The 16660-nt window shown below is 45.5% G+C and overlaps 1 protein-coding gene across 4 annotated transcripts in view; it reads right to left on the minus strand.

The window, feature by feature from the left end:
* Positions 1 to 4710, minus strand: part of AGAP1 (ArfGAP with GTPase domain, ankyrin repeat and PH domain 1) — a 304357-nt gene extending 299647 nt beyond the window's left edge. For all 4 annotated transcript variants that reach the window (XM_026047459.1, XM_026047450.1, XM_026047442.1 and 1 more), the window contains exon 1: positions 4544 to 4710. In XM_026047459.1, the coding sequence (XP_025903244.1) occupies positions 4544 to 4706 (163 nt within the window). In that variant the 5' untranslated portion in view covers positions 4707 to 4710. The remainder of the gene's footprint in view (positions 1 to 4543) is intronic.
* Positions 4711 to 16660: the final 11950 nt, after the last annotated feature.

The raw sequence follows: 16660 nt of genomic DNA on the forward strand, positions 1-16660 counted from the left end.
CAAAGACAAGGTGATTAAGGTGAGTGGTATTAAGGTCCCAAGATTCAATGGTCTAATGTAACCGTTTTTTTTCGTCTTTCTTCACTTTTGCCCAAGTATCTCCAGCTGCACCATCACTCTTTAAATAATGCAACATACTCCCAGCTCCAGCTCCCCAAGAATTTGACTCAATTACCTGTTTATATGCTGCAAATGTAAGTGTCAACAAAACAGGTAAGTAGGAGTGACTGGTATTCAGTTATTGGAGTGACTATATCTCTTTTCAAGTCCTGCACACAGGCAGCTTCTGCTGCTTCCCATGTGTATGCCTGCAGGAAGGCTCACGTGATGGAAGGGAGGCTGCTTTGCAGCACTGATCCCCCTTTCTCTTATCACAAAGCTGCCAAATTCTGAAGAGTCTCATTTCCAACTAACAGTGTCAATCGTTCCCAAGGAAAAGGTCCAGAAAAAAAGCCTTGGTGTTGATGTGCTTGTTATTTTCCTACCATCACAGGCAGGAGAAAACATACGTTAAGCAAAAACAACACAGCTGTAGTCTTATATCCAACAGAGGAAAATAATGCCTTTATGGTACATTCACTTGCCAGTACGTTCATGGTGAATGCATTTGTCTCACAACTCCACAACCATATCTATTTAAAAGTACTAGTGTTAACAACTCAAAAACTGAGCATACTCTCTCCTGCAACACAACCTCTCGATACTGCTGTTCTTTGAACACGCGTGCCAGTTTGCAAGACCAACATGGAATCGCCTAGCGGTTAATGACGGGCTCCTCCAGTGAACGGGTGCTCCGGCCGGGCTTCCAGCTCCACCCGGCGATATCTTGTTTTCAAGACACAGTACTCCGAAAAAGGACTCGAGAAAAAACATAAAGCAAGGTTTCTGTCTGCTCCCATTTCCCCCACCCGCTCCCACAATGCATCTGCATCTTGCACTGCCCTGAGCGAGGCTTTCCCAAGTACAGACTCTGCTTTTTCTTCAAGACTGATGCTGTTTCTCAAGCCCTGAGACTGATGAGAAATAGCTAACAGCTCTATTTCCACCTAAAACTCAAACTCACAAGCATTATATTTATATCCATTAAAAAAATAAAGAGAGGTCACAAGATGGTCGAGGTCACAGCCATTAGTAAATGAATACTGTCTGGGGCATCCGTGTTAAGGTAACAATCCTCCCCTAAATCAAAAACATTCACAAAATGACTTATACATTTAAGAAAAGAACAGACCAAAGAATCAGGGAGTGGAAGGAAGGGGGAGGGAAAAAAAAACGCCACAAACTTATAAGAACCTGCAGGTCACATGGCAGTCAGCATCTCAAGCCAGTTTTACTACTAGGGGATTATACACATCTTGCTACATTTTCACTGCCTCTCTCCAGTTGGACAAACAGGCTCAAAGCCTGTAGCAGGGATAGCTGAAGCAAAATCTATTTGGACAGGCTTGCAACCGTAAAAACTACAGTAAACTATTTTAGACACTCATTGCTACCTGTACTATACATCTGTTAATAATATAAAAATATGATTGTTCATTTGTGTAAGTTAAGAGCCTAAGATGACATTGACACCATTAGATTGTTTTCAAACCCCTTCAAGAAAGATTATAAAGTTTCTTTTCATGTTGTTTCACTTTTCTGGGTTCATTCTTTAATTTTTATAGCCAAGTAATGCCAACAACACGTTTGGAATGATAACAAACAAAGCTGATAACATTCAGCTATTTCTTACCTGTGCATATTTACATGTTTGTCAATAGATTATTATATCTTGATAAACCAAAATGTTTGCAGCAAACCTTTAACCTTACTTCAAGAATACTGAACTTAATCCCTTTTTTCCTCTCCCGCTCCTTGGCACACTACACACTACGAGGTGCTTGGTACTGAACAAGCATCAATACATCAGCTGGTGAAACTAAGTTCATGGAAGACAAGACCAGACAGGCTTTTACTCCTGTTAACACTGTAAATCACAGCATTTAAATTTGTCTGGCTGCTTTATGTGAATACTATATGATGAAAACAGAAGTGTATGTTTTTAAGTTATTGACTGCAGCAAAATACAAGTAATCCATTTCTAATTGTTTTTAATTCAGTGTTATTAATTCATTAGCTTTTCCTCACACAGACGTGCTGCATCTGCTAAAAACGCATCTGATTATAAACATAACAAGAAGTTCTGCTGAAGAATATATCAGTATGTCAAATTAGGAATTAGTTCAGAAACTACTGTCAGGAGCTCTCTTCAGATTATAAACAATTTGGACTAAAGTATACGGAGTTGTTACTGCTGAAACCCAGCTATTCTCACATTATTTCAATAACCTTTGCCCCTGGAGGCATGTCAAGATGTTCACTATTATTACAGAATTGAATCCCTGTATAGAACCAGAGTTCAGTTTTACACTGAAGTCTTAACGGTGTTGGGAAGTTTCTTATTAAAAAAATTAATACTGAATAAGCCAGTAACTCTCTTTACTGAGAAAAAAAATCCCCAAATTAAGCAATAGCATCTTTACTTAACTGACATGAGCTCGCCTCACTGGAGGTTCCCCTTCCACCTCAGCACACTGCTCAGAAGAGACCTGATAGTATTTAAAATACTCAATCAGGTGTTGGCTGAATATAAAGGTTAAAGCAGCCTAAATTAACAAGATTCTATTCTTTTCCTTAAAATGTAGTTGTTTCTACTTAAAGAAACTGCTGCAGCAAAAAGTTACTCAACATTTTCTCCTGCTAGGCGTATGCCAGCTACACCCCAGTCTCCCACTACCTGTGGAAAGGCTGATTACACTGAACTTGAAAGGCTTTCACATATTTAGGGAGTGTTGTTAAACTGCTAAATTCTTTGCAGCTCAGATAAACACTTCTAATATTTCAGCAGCAGTAAAACACACTTCTGTAAGTTGGTCCTACACATTATATAAAGTTACTACGTTGGTTTAAAAGTTGCTATCAGTGAGAAACATTGAGATAAAGGAGCCTTAGAAAGAATACACTTTGCAGTTGCAATCTAAAGGAGTTGAATTTTTCTTCCCTGTTAAATAAGTCTTTTTTTCCATTTTAAATACAGTTATCTGAAGAGCCCCCTGAGAACTGAGTGCCACCCACTAAAACTATTTCAGCTTTAAAGCCTTTATGTCTCATAAATAAACAGCACCACAGGCCAGTAACACAAACCATTAATAAACAAAGAGTAACATAAGTCACATACTATAAAAAATAACTGCACACATTGCTCCACACCTTCCTCTCACTCTAGCACCAACTGGGCTGCATCAATACATCCTCGGCATCTGATTCCAAGACATATCATACTTATACCACATAAAGATGCATCAGCTACTTATATATAAATATATATACATGTGTGTTCTGCTGAAGGACAACTTCCATCCTGTAGGCACCCATCTGTTCAACGGAAGAGGGGCTCAGAATCCAATCAACCCAGAATTTTGAGAGAAAATGAGGGAAATACTCCCAAGAGAGGCTCAGAAACCAGCAACCATCCCCTAATAACTTCAAGCAAACAAGTACCACAGAGAACACACATGAAACTTGTCAACTTAGTCTCCAGCTAAGTCTCTGCCTCAAATTATGCCCTTTAACACATGGCAGGTGCTGCCAGCCACAACACCTTGCTATAGGAGACACCTGAGAGAGCTCCCCCTTTCCAATATGTAAACAGGATTAGATACCACACCTATTGATTTAAGCTGCATTTCTTAAGAGCAAGCTGAACACTGCAGTCTTTCAAGTAACAACATCCCAGCAACAGCTATTCCAGCAGGGCCTTACAGCAGATAATTTAAGAGCAAGACCAGCCTCTCTCAGGTGCTGTACACTGCGCTGCACGAGCCTGAAGCCTCTCCAAAACAGTGGCAGACTACCTCGAATGCAAAGGTTTACAACACGAAGCTTTACCAGTGGGCCAAATAACTCACAAAACCCCATCTTAAAACACATATTCTCAAGCAAAACAGTTGACTACTTTTAACTCCGGTGACAGCAAAGGAAGATGAGCAAAGTTCCCCACGGCAGCAACCCTTTCTTGCAAGGGGCTTCCTAGGAGCCTGTCCACCGCGCTCCCCCGGGGCCAGACCCACATAAAGCCGGCCGAGCAGGCTGCTCTCTCCCTGCCGCCTTCACACCTGCGTCTTTATTTACAGCCTCGCCGAGGCGATTGCTCGGGGAGCCAGCTGTGCATCTTGTTTACCTACCGCATCCCTCCAAAGCGGAACCTGCACTTTACAGCTCTGAGAGATGAAAGCAATGGAGCGCCAGGGGAGAAAAAAAGAAGAAAATAAAAAACGATAAATAAACTCCTTTTGCTCAGCCTCTTCAGACAAGCGCGCCTCGTCCTCCTGCCTCAGGAATCGTGCCGAGGGGCTGCTGCTCTGCCCGTGCACGGGCAGCAACTTCTCCCTGCGGCACCGAGCCGGGGGCCGTGCCCGGAGGAAGGCGACGGAGCACAGGAGGCCCCGGGGCAGCGCAGCCGCCGCGGGCCGGAGCGCAGCGCCCGCGCTCGCTCGCGGCTCACCTTCGATGGCGATGACATGCTCGCGGATCTGGTTCTGCAGCACGGGCTCCTCCACGCGCTCCAGCAGCTCGTAGATGGAGTAGATGTTGGGGTGCACCGACTCGAAGCGCTGGATCTCGGCCCGGATGGCTGCCGAGTTGGCCAGCTGCTGCTGGTAGTTCATGGTGCGGCCGCTGCCCGCCGCCCGCTCCGGCCCCGCCGCCTTCCCCCCGCTCCGGCCCGCGGCGGGGGCGGCAGCAGGGCGCGCCGAGGGAGCTCCGGCCGCGCGGGACCCGCTCCGCCTCGCGCGGGGCACCGGGGCCGCCCGCCCCGCTTCCCGCCGCCCGCTGTCACTTCATCGCGGCGGCGGGGCAGGGCAACTCGGCCGGCCCCATGGGAGCGCAGCGGGACCCCCCCGCAGCCAACGGCCGCCGCGGCCTCGCTCCGGTGCGCGGCGCCCCGCGGGCAGGGGAGGGGCGGGGGGGCGGTTAACGGCAGCACCAACGGCCGCGCACGCGCGCGCCCGCTCCGGGACGCCCGCCCCCCCCTCCTCCGCCGTGCTCAGCCGCGCGCCCCCCGCTCCGCTACCCCCTACGTCCTTCTCGCCTGCCCGCTTCACGCTCACGCAGGCCGCGCCCCCTCCCGCCCCATGACATCACCGCGCAGCCCCGCTGGCCACGCCCCGCTCGGCCGCGCGGCACCCTGGGAGTTGTAGTTCGCGGCCTCACCCCCGCCCTTCCCGGCCCTGCGCATCCTGCTGCCGGTCCCGTGTCTCCCGGCTCCATGCGGCCCCCTCGGAGCCCTCTGCGAGGCGCCGGGAGCTCCTGCAGCCCGAGGTGCCTTGCACAGGTGGCCCACAGCGCACCCTGCGCAGAGGCCATGTGCCCAACATGGCGGCAGGGCCTGCGCACGTCCTTGTCGTCGACGGCCAACGGCCTGAGAAGGACCGAAACCAGACATTGGTGTGCCGAGTACACTGGCCAGATTGCTTTAATTGTATCGAGTAGAGTGAGCAAAACATCACACTGCCCATGGAGCCTGTCCCCAGCAAGGGGAAACGCAACACTAAGTAAAATGGTGGCCTCTGTCCACTGCCCAGAGCAGGGTTTCCTGTGGCAGGGACAGCTGCACCCTCACCAGGTGAGGAGCTGTTCGGCTCTAGTAAGGTCATCACCTTCAACTGCTTGTGACAAGTCTTTTATAGTTTTAAAGTCTTAATCGTTCTGCAAGAGCCTCATCTTAAGTGTTCAGTCATGTAGGCCAGAGGGGAGAAAGTCTGATGAAAATGTAGTGCATTTATCAGATTCATTTAGCTACATCAAAAAAAAAAAAAAAAAAAAAAAAGATTTATTTTTCTGGGGAGTGGGTTGTGTTGTTTTGCTTGAAATTATTAATGATGTAGATCATGTGATCTCTAGGATAGGAATAGTAGCCACAGTAATGTAACTGTGTGACTTAAGAGAAAAAGATTGTCAGGTTTGTGCAACCCAAACAGAGCTTGGCGAGCTTGGCTGTGAGAGGACCTGGGGCATCCTATAACCCAACACATAATGGTACAGCGACAATTAATGCTTGGTGCACAGTCAACAGATGTTTGCTGGTTTCTCTATTGCCTCTCTTTTGCAGGTCTTCCTAAAAAAACAACCCTTAGTGACAAGATAGAGATGAATGAAGGTGACAGGGAGATCCTTCAAACAGTGGCCATGGTGCTGTTCTTTCTCTCAGCTACCCCTGAGTGAATTCAGTCCCATAACGCATGTGCCTGAGATAAGCAACCAATACCAATTCATGCTACACACTGAGCCGTTAGTACCTTGCCTGCAAATAGTCCCAGTAGCACTTGGCAATTGGACTTCTCGGTGGGATGGCTTATGCCAAATCCAAATAAATGCTCTATAAAGAGCTACAGAGGTGAAAGAAAGAACTGCGGTACGAGATAGCTTTGGATGCTCCTGTTTGTGCTACTGTTTGCATAAGCTAATGGAAAGAGGAAAGTTAGTAAATGAAAGCTATAATACTCTGAGTTTTCTTCTTTCTATACTGATTTGTACTGTCAGGCATAGCAGCGTTGCATCACGGTACTTGAGCTTTTTCACAAAATGCCAAAGTCAACAGCAGAACAAAGAGTTAAGCAAGAGCCTCTGTTCCATGTGGGACTGACCATTTCCACTCCTGCCTTATGTCTTATATTCTCCCAGCTCTAGGAGTGGATTTGTGCTAGACTGAGATATGGAGAACATTGCCCTGTCAGAGGAGTTTCAACTGTAAATAGATGCAGCTACTGCACACAAATAACTGGAACATTAAACCCCCCCTGTTAATACAAAGCCTTTTGCTAATGCTCTGACTCATATACTTTCTATGAAGCTTTTGGTATTCTGATTTTTTTTGGCTACATAATAGCTTCCTTGTAAGCTTTGCAAAATTAAAGCAAAATGTAAGCTACTCCTGCAGCTTACTCAGATAGCTCCTGTAAGCAAGCTGTAGCAATAAGTAACACTCGCCTTGTGCTTGTGGTGGAGATTAGCCTGAAACGCTGCTTGTGATGCGCAGAGCAGCGCTCATCTCTTAGCTCTATTAAACTCTGTTACATAGAGTCTGGCTTCTGAAGTGCCCCATCATTCCATTGTGTATTCCCCATCCCTTTAATGTGAATTGGCAAAGGGAATGGCTCTGGCAGCACCGCTGTGAGCCATTAATGAAGCGAGATTTGTTTTCTTGAGCCTGGGACATGGCTGGCTTGGGCACCACACAGCTTCTCTGGGTCTGCTTTTGCCGAAGGTGGGATGACCACTAAAGATGGTGCCCATCTCTGGAAGTCACAAGCCTTGGACTATTTTTACAAGTATGGAGGGCTGGTATGTTTTGGAGTGAAGCACCCAGAGTGAGCACAACCCCCGGACAGGTTAGCGTCCCAGGCAGTGCCCAGTTCTCCTTTCAGAGGATGCAGTTTTGGATTCTGCAGTTCATTTGGTACCAAGGTGCCATCTGTACCAGCCTCCTCCTCCTCCTCCCTGCTGACAAATTCACTCATTGCCGTGACTACAAAAAAAATGGATGATTTCATTATGATTTCGGTATTGCTGTTCCTTGAAGGTATTCAGTAACTGGGAAGCAGAGCTGAATCAACATGTCAAACAGTCCTTGCTCCAAGCAGATGACTAAGCCTACCCAGTTCCTGCTTTTGCTAGGAAATTATCCGCCCACCACGGTCTAACGATACAAAGAGTGTAGGAAAGAAATCCGAGGAGATGCAGTTGGTATAGTTGGGTTTTTGACATCTGGACAATTAATTCTTGGTTTGAGAACTGCAGCTCAATATGCAGTGCTAAAAACTAGCAGCAGATCTAGACCTTAGTAGAAATGCAGCTGTAGAAAACTTCCAGACAGGAGTTATGGTTGAGGTTCATAGATCAAGCAGATGGCTTTTAGGTACAGACCTTGGAAATGGAGAACTCCATTTATGGAGTTTCATTTCATTCTGCTGTTGTCTCCCTGTAACGTCTTGTTGTAAAAACGGTGGAGTGTGTTTTCCTTCCTGCCGAAATGGAAATGAGGCAGGACTAGCTTTTAATTGCTAAAGCAGGCCCTGAAATGTTGATTAAAATGATACATTAAAAAAAAAAAGCACACTCACATATCGCAGAAAACTAGACACGGAGGTTTACTTGCAGGCCTAGAGAAAAAGGGATTAACTGAGACCACAAGGATTCTGTACTCCCAGATAATCCAAAGGAGGAAGTCCCTGGTCATGAACAAACTAGCTGAGACTCATAAACAATATTTCACTTGCTTTGGTCTGTCTCGCCGCCTGTTCGTGATCTTATACCCCACTGTTCATGTGACCACTGTTGGTATGAGCAGTGCGGTGTTTAATGTGTGGGGTGTGTCTGGAAAAATACAGGAAACAGAGTGTTAGGGATGCATCTTCGTGCCTACTAGCACTGACACTGCCGTGCAGCCTGAAAACAAACCCATATGGAAAACAGCTACAGAAACAGCAAGTTTTCCTGAATTATTTTTGTCATATTGTGCCTTGAAATGCCAGAATATAAACTTAAATAGGTTAAGCTCCTTGTGGTAACAAATTGGAAGGAAATTCTGTTATTTTGCTAGGGAAAGATTTGGGTCAGTCAGTTACTATCACAGAGTGATTAGATTGCTCAAGAGGCTTTGAAACACATGTAACTAATGAATTAACCTCATTCAGAGAGCGTGAAATCTGTTTTCGGAAAAATGCCAACCACTTCCAAACAATACTAATTATGAGATAGCAGCAATGAGCAATACTGAAGTTCTAGCTCATTCTTCAGGGTACTCGTGATACCTGAGAAAATGATATTTTATGCTACATCTACTCGAAAAAAAAAAAAAAAAAAAAAAGGATGGCAAAGCAACCAGATATTCTGAAGGTGGGAGCACAGAGCAAATGGCAGTTTCAAGCAATGTTACATTAAGAGGCTTCTGCCTAGCAGTGAACTATGTGCTAGTTCACAGAGCAAAGAATTAGCAGTAACAGTATGTGGGTACCGTATGGGGAAAGGTGTCCTGGAATTGTCTCTTGATGCTGGACCCTGGAACTTAGATTTATGCTAAATAATCTGACATTTTCTGAAATGTTTGAAGGGAGCCATTGCTTAAACTGCTCGGGTTTTGGTTTCTTGTTAATTGAAGTCTCACTGCAAAACTATTTACAATACTTACAGCTTTGCAGAACTATCATCATTAAACTAGACATCAATCAAATCTGGAGTTGTGCTATAGCTGTTGCTAAGCTAATAATTGTCTATTTTCTAGTCTTAAAACAGGGAGTTCAAATGCTTACATAGAAAATGAATGTCATCTTCAGACAAAGGGAGAAAGTTTTAAGTCCTACCTCCTACCTGTGCTATCCAAAACTTAGACAGCTTCATTTCAGCACTGACTTAAATTATATGCAGAAAAGCCTTGCTCCATATGCCTGGCGATATTGGTACCCTGAGTCAGGGCTCAGTTAACATCCTGAATTTAATACCAGCGTTAGTCCAGTGGCAGCCTCATATCCCTGTTCCTGGACACTTAGCACTTTATTGAACTCTTACTGTAGCTAAATACAATTACACTGAAAGTGTCTCTGGTCTCATTCCTGTTGTCACTTTCCTGATGGAGAATCGATATTTGATTCATTGCATAATTCTACGTTGAGCTCAGATCTAGCTGCAGCTGTGGGGTGCTGGCAGGACTTGAAACGCTGAGGAGAAAGAGCTAGGTTGTTTCCTTTGAAATTTCAAACGTGCTATCAATTTCAGCCAAAAAAGCTACACGAGGGGCCACTGTCCTGTAATTCAAGCTAATCTATTAGAAGAGTTAGTTTAGAGAAATGTTACGTTCGTGCTGTCATATCTCATGGTAAGGAAAAAAGGACACAAGATAAGAAGTGGATACACCAAGTCAAAACAACTAGGTTGGGCAAACTGTGGTCAGGACCACAGGCTTCCAGGAGCCTTCCAGAGTAGGAAACTCTCAAGGAAGATGATATTTCCAGGACTGTCCCAATGAGAGGTACCTGTTGCTGAGCTAAGCTTGCTCCATCAGTGGGATTCTAAGGAGTAGTATGGATCTTCCTGCGATGAGGGGAACAGTAACCCACGCTTCCTTATACCCTCTCTGAAAAGGAAGGTAGCAAAGGAATCCTCACGGATTTTGTGCTACCAGAAATGTCTCCTTACAGGGAGGCAAGACAGAGATCAGGCCTGTGAACTCCCTTGCTGTTGAAGACCTTGTGAGACTTATTTTAAGAGCATGACGTGATGTGAGTGGCTTACCCAGCACCCCCAACATGGCACCAGGGTAGCAGATTGCATAGTTGAAATAGCAATTTGGAATATATAGCTGCAGAATGTGGCTATATATCACAACATTTGCCTGGTGAGAACCTGAAACATTTCCTTTGGTGTTATGGAGGGTGGGGTGAGCTGTACTTCATCAGTGAAGGGAGGGAAAGGGGCATGAAAGCGAAGCTGACAACTGCAGTCAGGGAGGTTTCCTGACATTTCACATGTTCTTGTTCTTCTTATCCCAAACACTGGTGTGTGCCATGGCAGAGAAAGTGCTGCTTATGAATACGGGTATCAGAACAGCAGCTTCTCTGTAGGATAATAATGTCAGAAAAGCAGCCTGTGGTAGGCTTCTGGATTTGTATTTGACAGTAGTAACTTGGAATTGCTTTTTTTTTGGAACTTGCCATTCAAAATCAGTAATATTTTCTTGGCACGATAACTCCATCCCTTTGGCTTTCCTAACTGAGAAGTTCCTCCATGGACTTGCATGGAGTGACCTTGTCGGTGCCAAGTCTGCCCCTCACCTGCAACAGGTCCTGTCCCTCCCAGGGACACCGTGCCACCATGGGGGCCCCAAGGTGCCATCCGGTCTCAGCTAAGATGTGCCCACCACAAGCACTGAGCGGATTTGCTGGGTGTCTGCCCTCTCTAAAGCCCTCCAGGCTGCTCGCGCTGTGCCGTGGTCTGCAGGAAGAGCTGGGGAAGGAGGCTCTGGAAAGGAACTGATAGTCACTGCTGGTGTGCATCACCTTACGTGCCCCCTTCAGTAGCTCTAGTTTTCTGATAAATAAATAATGAAATGCTGCAGGTTATTTCTGTAGCATCTCCTGGCACATTTCCACCTATGCATTTTACTTACGGTTTGCCCAGGTCTGTCTGACCTAGTTCTGTGCATAAGCTGGGTTTAGCAGTGGAGTTCTGGAACTGTTCCCGGCTATTAAAGCCAGGCTATTCCTTCTGCAGCAGTTATTTGAGTTGCAAAGCCCTTCTTCAGCTATGTACCATAATATTAACATAAAAAGCATGTTCTCTGTGCTTCTGAGCTTTGAACAAGCTGCTTATGGTGGCAGGACTTATATTCAGTGTCACATGGCACCATGGGACCTGCTCATCCGTCGCTTGCAGCCAGGTACATACTGAACTGGAAAATCTCCTTCTTGTGTACCCATTGCAGCACTGTTATCGCAGGATAAAATGAGGAGCTGGATTGTTTTGGTAAACCTGGGTGTGATTTTTCATTCCACTGCAACTTCCCATCATTTGCAAACAAACAAACAAACAAAAAAGGGCACTTAGGAACTTAAACTTGATACCCAGTAATAATTTGAATATCACAAGTCTCTTTGAGAGTGCTGCACAATTATTGCAGCCAGGGAGAATTATAAGCAATAAACAATGAGCCAAGAAGTAACCCTTGTTTGAGCCAGGGTTACCTAAATCATGCTCATTATGTCTGAAGTACAGGGAAGATGCAGTAGAGAACTTAGTAAATAAATGTTCTGTTTTCTGTGCATAGTTAACATCTTCCAGAAAGACTTTGGAGTTACCAAACCTTATCACCTTCCATGGATCTACCAGAACAGAAAGTTAAAACTACACTAGGGATATCAGGTCCTAAACTTTCAAAAGGAAACTGTCGTCCTTAACTCCCAAGGAACTGAGCATCCCTAGGATTTAGTTTAAAATGCAGGTTTCTGTGATGTGATTGCTCTAAGGAATATGTAACCAACAACTCGAAATTTTAGGCTTAAACCAGCTGAATAGTTGAACTTTCTCTCCTTGTGCCAGTTAGTCCATGTATCCACAGCAGAGCTAGAGATAACATACATTATAGTAGGAGGCTACTGAAAAACCTGTTGATTCTCCTGCTTTATAAATAGCCAGAGGTTTGCCACGAGAATTCCCCTGCAACACACACTCCTGCACTTAAATCAGTACCGTGTGAATTGTAGAGGAACCTCATTCTGGTGTTGCCGTTCCAGGGATGGTTCCTCTGAGACTTCCTGGAATAGGAACATGCCAGCTGCTCCCAGCCCGCCGGCGAGCGCAGAGCAAACCCCGCACGGGCTGCGCCAGGGCTCCGGCCGGGAGCTCTTGGGCACCTGTCCTGCCCAGGAAGCGTTTGCTGACATGTTGCCGTGCTGGCAGGCCAAGGCGCTGCTGAGGAACAGCCGTGACATCACCAAGGGCCAGCTCAATCCACGTGGTCCTCCCGCAGAAGCCAGAATTTTCCACTTAGGGTGGAAGTGGCTACTTCAGTGATGATGAAGCCTCCCTTGCATAGGTTATAACCCTTTCTTCAAAAGAGCCACCCTGTATAAAACGGAGTTGACTGTTTGCTAGTAGACTGTTTGCAAGAAGACCTTGCGTCCTGTATGCATGTTGAAGGGAGACAAACTTCCCAGAAGGAAAACTTTGAAGGAAATGAAAGAGTTAGGAAGATAGGTGGGATCAGGGCCTTAAGGAATTCCTAGTGTTCAGAAACACTAGTATCAGCTCTGTGCTGGCACATCTGAAGAAGGAAACTTCCAGAAGCCAGACCCTGCTTCTGTGCACAGCTGCTGTAAGGGCTACAGTGATCAGTTGACAGCTGATGCCTGGACTCAAGTGAATGGAGGAATATTTTGTCTGCTGAAAAACATTTCCTCTGCTTTGTAGAGACTGTTTAGATCCTTTCCTCTGGCCTTGGGTTATTTGCAGTTTGCGTCAATTTTCCTCACACTTGGAGAGCAAAGGTCAGGTCCCCCTGGCCACCATCTAAAGGTGAAGTGTGTGTTAAAAAGAGAGGTCAAGTGTGTTTGCAGTAGCTTCAGAAGAGATCTTGGGGATTTAATGCACAGGAATTCAGGAAAAGCCAAAAGACTGAAGTGTGAGATCTCTCAAAGAAAGTGAAGTCGCTGCTTCCAGAGCAGATTAGATAGATCCTGTGGCTCTAACCTCTCCTTGAAGTGTTCTTAAGGCAGCAAGTTACCACACAGCAGCAGCATGGAACGAGTTGGTTTCAGACAGCCCGGAAAACTGAAAGACCTCTAAGCTGTGCCTGCATCTTATCTTGTCTCCAGGATTACCTTGTGTCACTACTTTGAAATGCAAGACCCTAGATAAAATGCAAACTTAGATCCTCTTTAACTCAACTGCCTTGAGGTAGCTTCAGACAAGATGGGCCTGCGTTTTGCAGGGAGCAGGGCTGGGGTGCAGACGTATCTCTACCCTTTGCCTTTTTAAGGCATCTCAATTGTTTTAAGTATAACTAAGTCATTAACCTACGGCCCTCCATTGTGTTTTGAAGACCTGTATGGGAAGTGTTTAAAGCTACAACCAGATACTCCTGGAGGCTAAAGAAAGGGCTGCAGCGTCTTGGCTCAGAGGGGTTTATAGTCAAATCAGTCATCGTAAAATTAGGTAATAATAAAGCAAGTGAAAAATGTCTGCTGCGGTCTCCAGTAGCAGCCCTTCAGGCATGCTGTCTTGAGAACCATAAACTGTTAATATTTACTATTGATTTGGAAAAGAAAAGAAGTGTAGTAGCCTTTCAAACATTCCCTGACCCATTTCAGGGGCCTTGTAGTGTTGAACTATATATAAGGGACCTGGGGTAAAGTATTCTCAAAGCTGAGATAAACTATTGCAGCAGTGGCTCTGTTTCTCAGACAGGAAAATGGGATAGGAAGCGAGTGCAGGGACAGCTGTCAAACACATGTGCACATCTGCTGGGGCTTTGCATGTGAAACCAGACCTGGAAATGCTGTTGCCTTGCAGAACACAAAATCTGGATGGCAAATGGTTTCCTAACATGGAATACTTGCCAGAAAAGCTGTGCTCATGGCTGTGCTCGTTCCTTAAAGGTCATCGGTTTGACTGGGAGTTAATGCTTTTATTAAAAGAATTGTGCTTAAGTGGACAAAAATGTTACTTCTTAGCGTAGCTCTTACTGGTGCAAGTTACGATCTGCAGGAATAAATGGAGGTAGCATCTCTATCAGGTGCCTCAGGTTGCTGGTTATCAATGTGGGCCTAAGTTTTGTACATCAAGAACTCCATGGCTTTTAAATGTTTTTTTTTTTTTTGACTTCAGATAAAGGTGTCTTCCAGGAGTTCCAGTCCTGCCGATAAATTTCATTTTCTGCTGCCAATATGAATAATTTATGTACATAGAAGTAATTATTTTAATGGTTTGACATCCCACCTTTGAAAGACAGGTCAGATTTCTACAGTTAGAATCAATAGACTTGCATCTAGTTGGCGTGGACGCCTAGTGTCTTGATAGTCTCTTGGCTTATACAGCTTATACAGCTTATACAGCTTATATAGCTTAGGGAAACACTGTTCTGCAAAAACTCACTCGTCTTTTGAGTTACTGATTTGGAAGCATTTTTATTCACTGCTGTAGAGAAATGAAGGATCACTGTGGGGTCTGGAAATGGATAGGAAAACTGTGAGGAGTGCAACTTCAGTAGAGATTGCAGCTGCACACTAGTCTGCATTGACAAAGCTGGCTGTTACTGGTAGAACCCTAGTCTTTCCCCTGGAGGTATGGGCTGGGATGTGTCTGCTCTTACAGTACTCATGGCAGTTTATTCTTTCTTGGGGGCCTAAACTCAAGCAAAAGCATGATGCAGAAATAACCAGCAAGGACAGAGTAAACTGGAGCGACTTCATGAACAAAAGAGCACTGCAGTACTGCAAAGAAATACAGGGAAGTGAGGAGTCCCTCCCCGGAAGAGTTTGGCCTCGGTAGCAGTGAGTTCATTTACTATCACAACTGTGACTTGTCTTCAAGTGATTTGAAGCTTCCCCTATCATAGTAACCAAAACAATGACATCATGGAGCCGTTGGTTCATCCAAACAGTCACTTAGAAACCTTAACAGGGGATTTTCTTTATGCCACAGCAGAGGCAATAGCCCCTGTCTCTGCAGTTTGAAACAAAACCACAGTCAATTTGGAAGGTTAGTGTGTGGTCGGAGATGGGGCTGAGGCTGTGTACCTGCTTCCGAGAGGCGTTTGAAACCTGATCCCAAATTGCAGCTGAGCTTTTAGAAGTTAACTTGTGGGGGAAGTGGCTCTTCAGAACGAACCAGACGCAAACACTTTGTGGCAGAGCAGTCGGGGCTGGGCCTGTGGGGGCAGAGCTGAGGAGGACGGGGCACAACATGAACACACGGTGTTCTCGTGGGCGCTGTGATCCTTGCGGCATGGGCACGTGGCACACGAGCACACGGGGACCCAGCGTGAGCTGTTGTGGCCACTGGCACCGAGCCATGGGGTACCATTGGCAAGGCTGGTTGACTAGACAGCTGGACAGCTAGGTGACAGTAAGCAGGTTGCAGGGGTTTTCTCTGAAAAAATGCAACACCAAAACCACTTGTGAAGTGTTTTAGGATGTAAATAGAAGTCCCGGATGCCCATCAGACAGAAGTGCATCTAACTTGTTGCTGAACTATGTAGGTTGCAGGGATAGTCAGGTTATATTGGATTAATCATATCAGAGCGCTATTGAGGAATGTGGCATGGACGCAGGCAGTGTTGGGAGTGAAACAAAAGTGGGGCCTTTTCCATGTGGGAATTATCAACAGGCGCAATTCTTACTTCCACCTTAGTTTTCTGGACTGGTTGCCTGGAAATGGTTAATCAAACAAGTGCTTGGAGATGGACAAAGGCCTCAAAATTCAAGTTGTATAGCACACGGATGTTGTAAATCAGGATTGTCTGAAAGAAGAAAAGGAACTGTAAACCTGCCAAAACTGGCCTAAGCTGCTCTCCATTGCTTCAAAGTGCCTATGTAACAGCACAGGACAGGGCATTGTTGCAAACAAAATCAGCCCAGCAATTGCCAAATTTGCCTTGGGAACAAGAACAGTACAAAAGAAGAAGCCAAAGAGATGCAAGGTAGGGATTTCTTCACTGTGCATGTGACTGAGCAGGACTTTTCGAACCCTGCAAGGGTACTTCTCCAAGAGCAGAATTTGACATCTAAGAGTAACAGAGATCTTTTTTTTTTTCTCTGTGTGTGTGTGTGGCTCAAGCTAGTATTAAAGCAATGATCAACGTTTGGTCTTGGTTTTTACCCACCCTGCAATGAGCTTGTTCGTAAGTTCATAATGGCAGTTAGTATCATCTGGCTTGGTACAATCTTTATGGAGATGCCTGGCCAGCACATTGCCTTCTGAAGTGTCCTGGTGGTGCTACTCGCTTCAACATTGGGAGAAAAAAAAAAACAGTAAAAATATGTTAAAATATGTTAAAAGTTGACCGGGCAAGTTATGGATGAGGTAATGATGAACTCTCGGCAAGAGAAACTTTATGTGCCTGAATTGGACT

The sequence above is a fragment of the Nothoprocta perdicaria genome, unplaced genomic scaffold (genome assembly GCF_003342845.1).
Source record: "Nothoprocta perdicaria isolate Ctin4 unplaced genomic scaffold, notPer1 scaffold_11, whole genome shotgun sequence".
Taxonomy (NCBI): domain Eukaryota; kingdom Metazoa; phylum Chordata; class Aves; order Tinamiformes; family Tinamidae; genus Nothoprocta; species Nothoprocta perdicaria.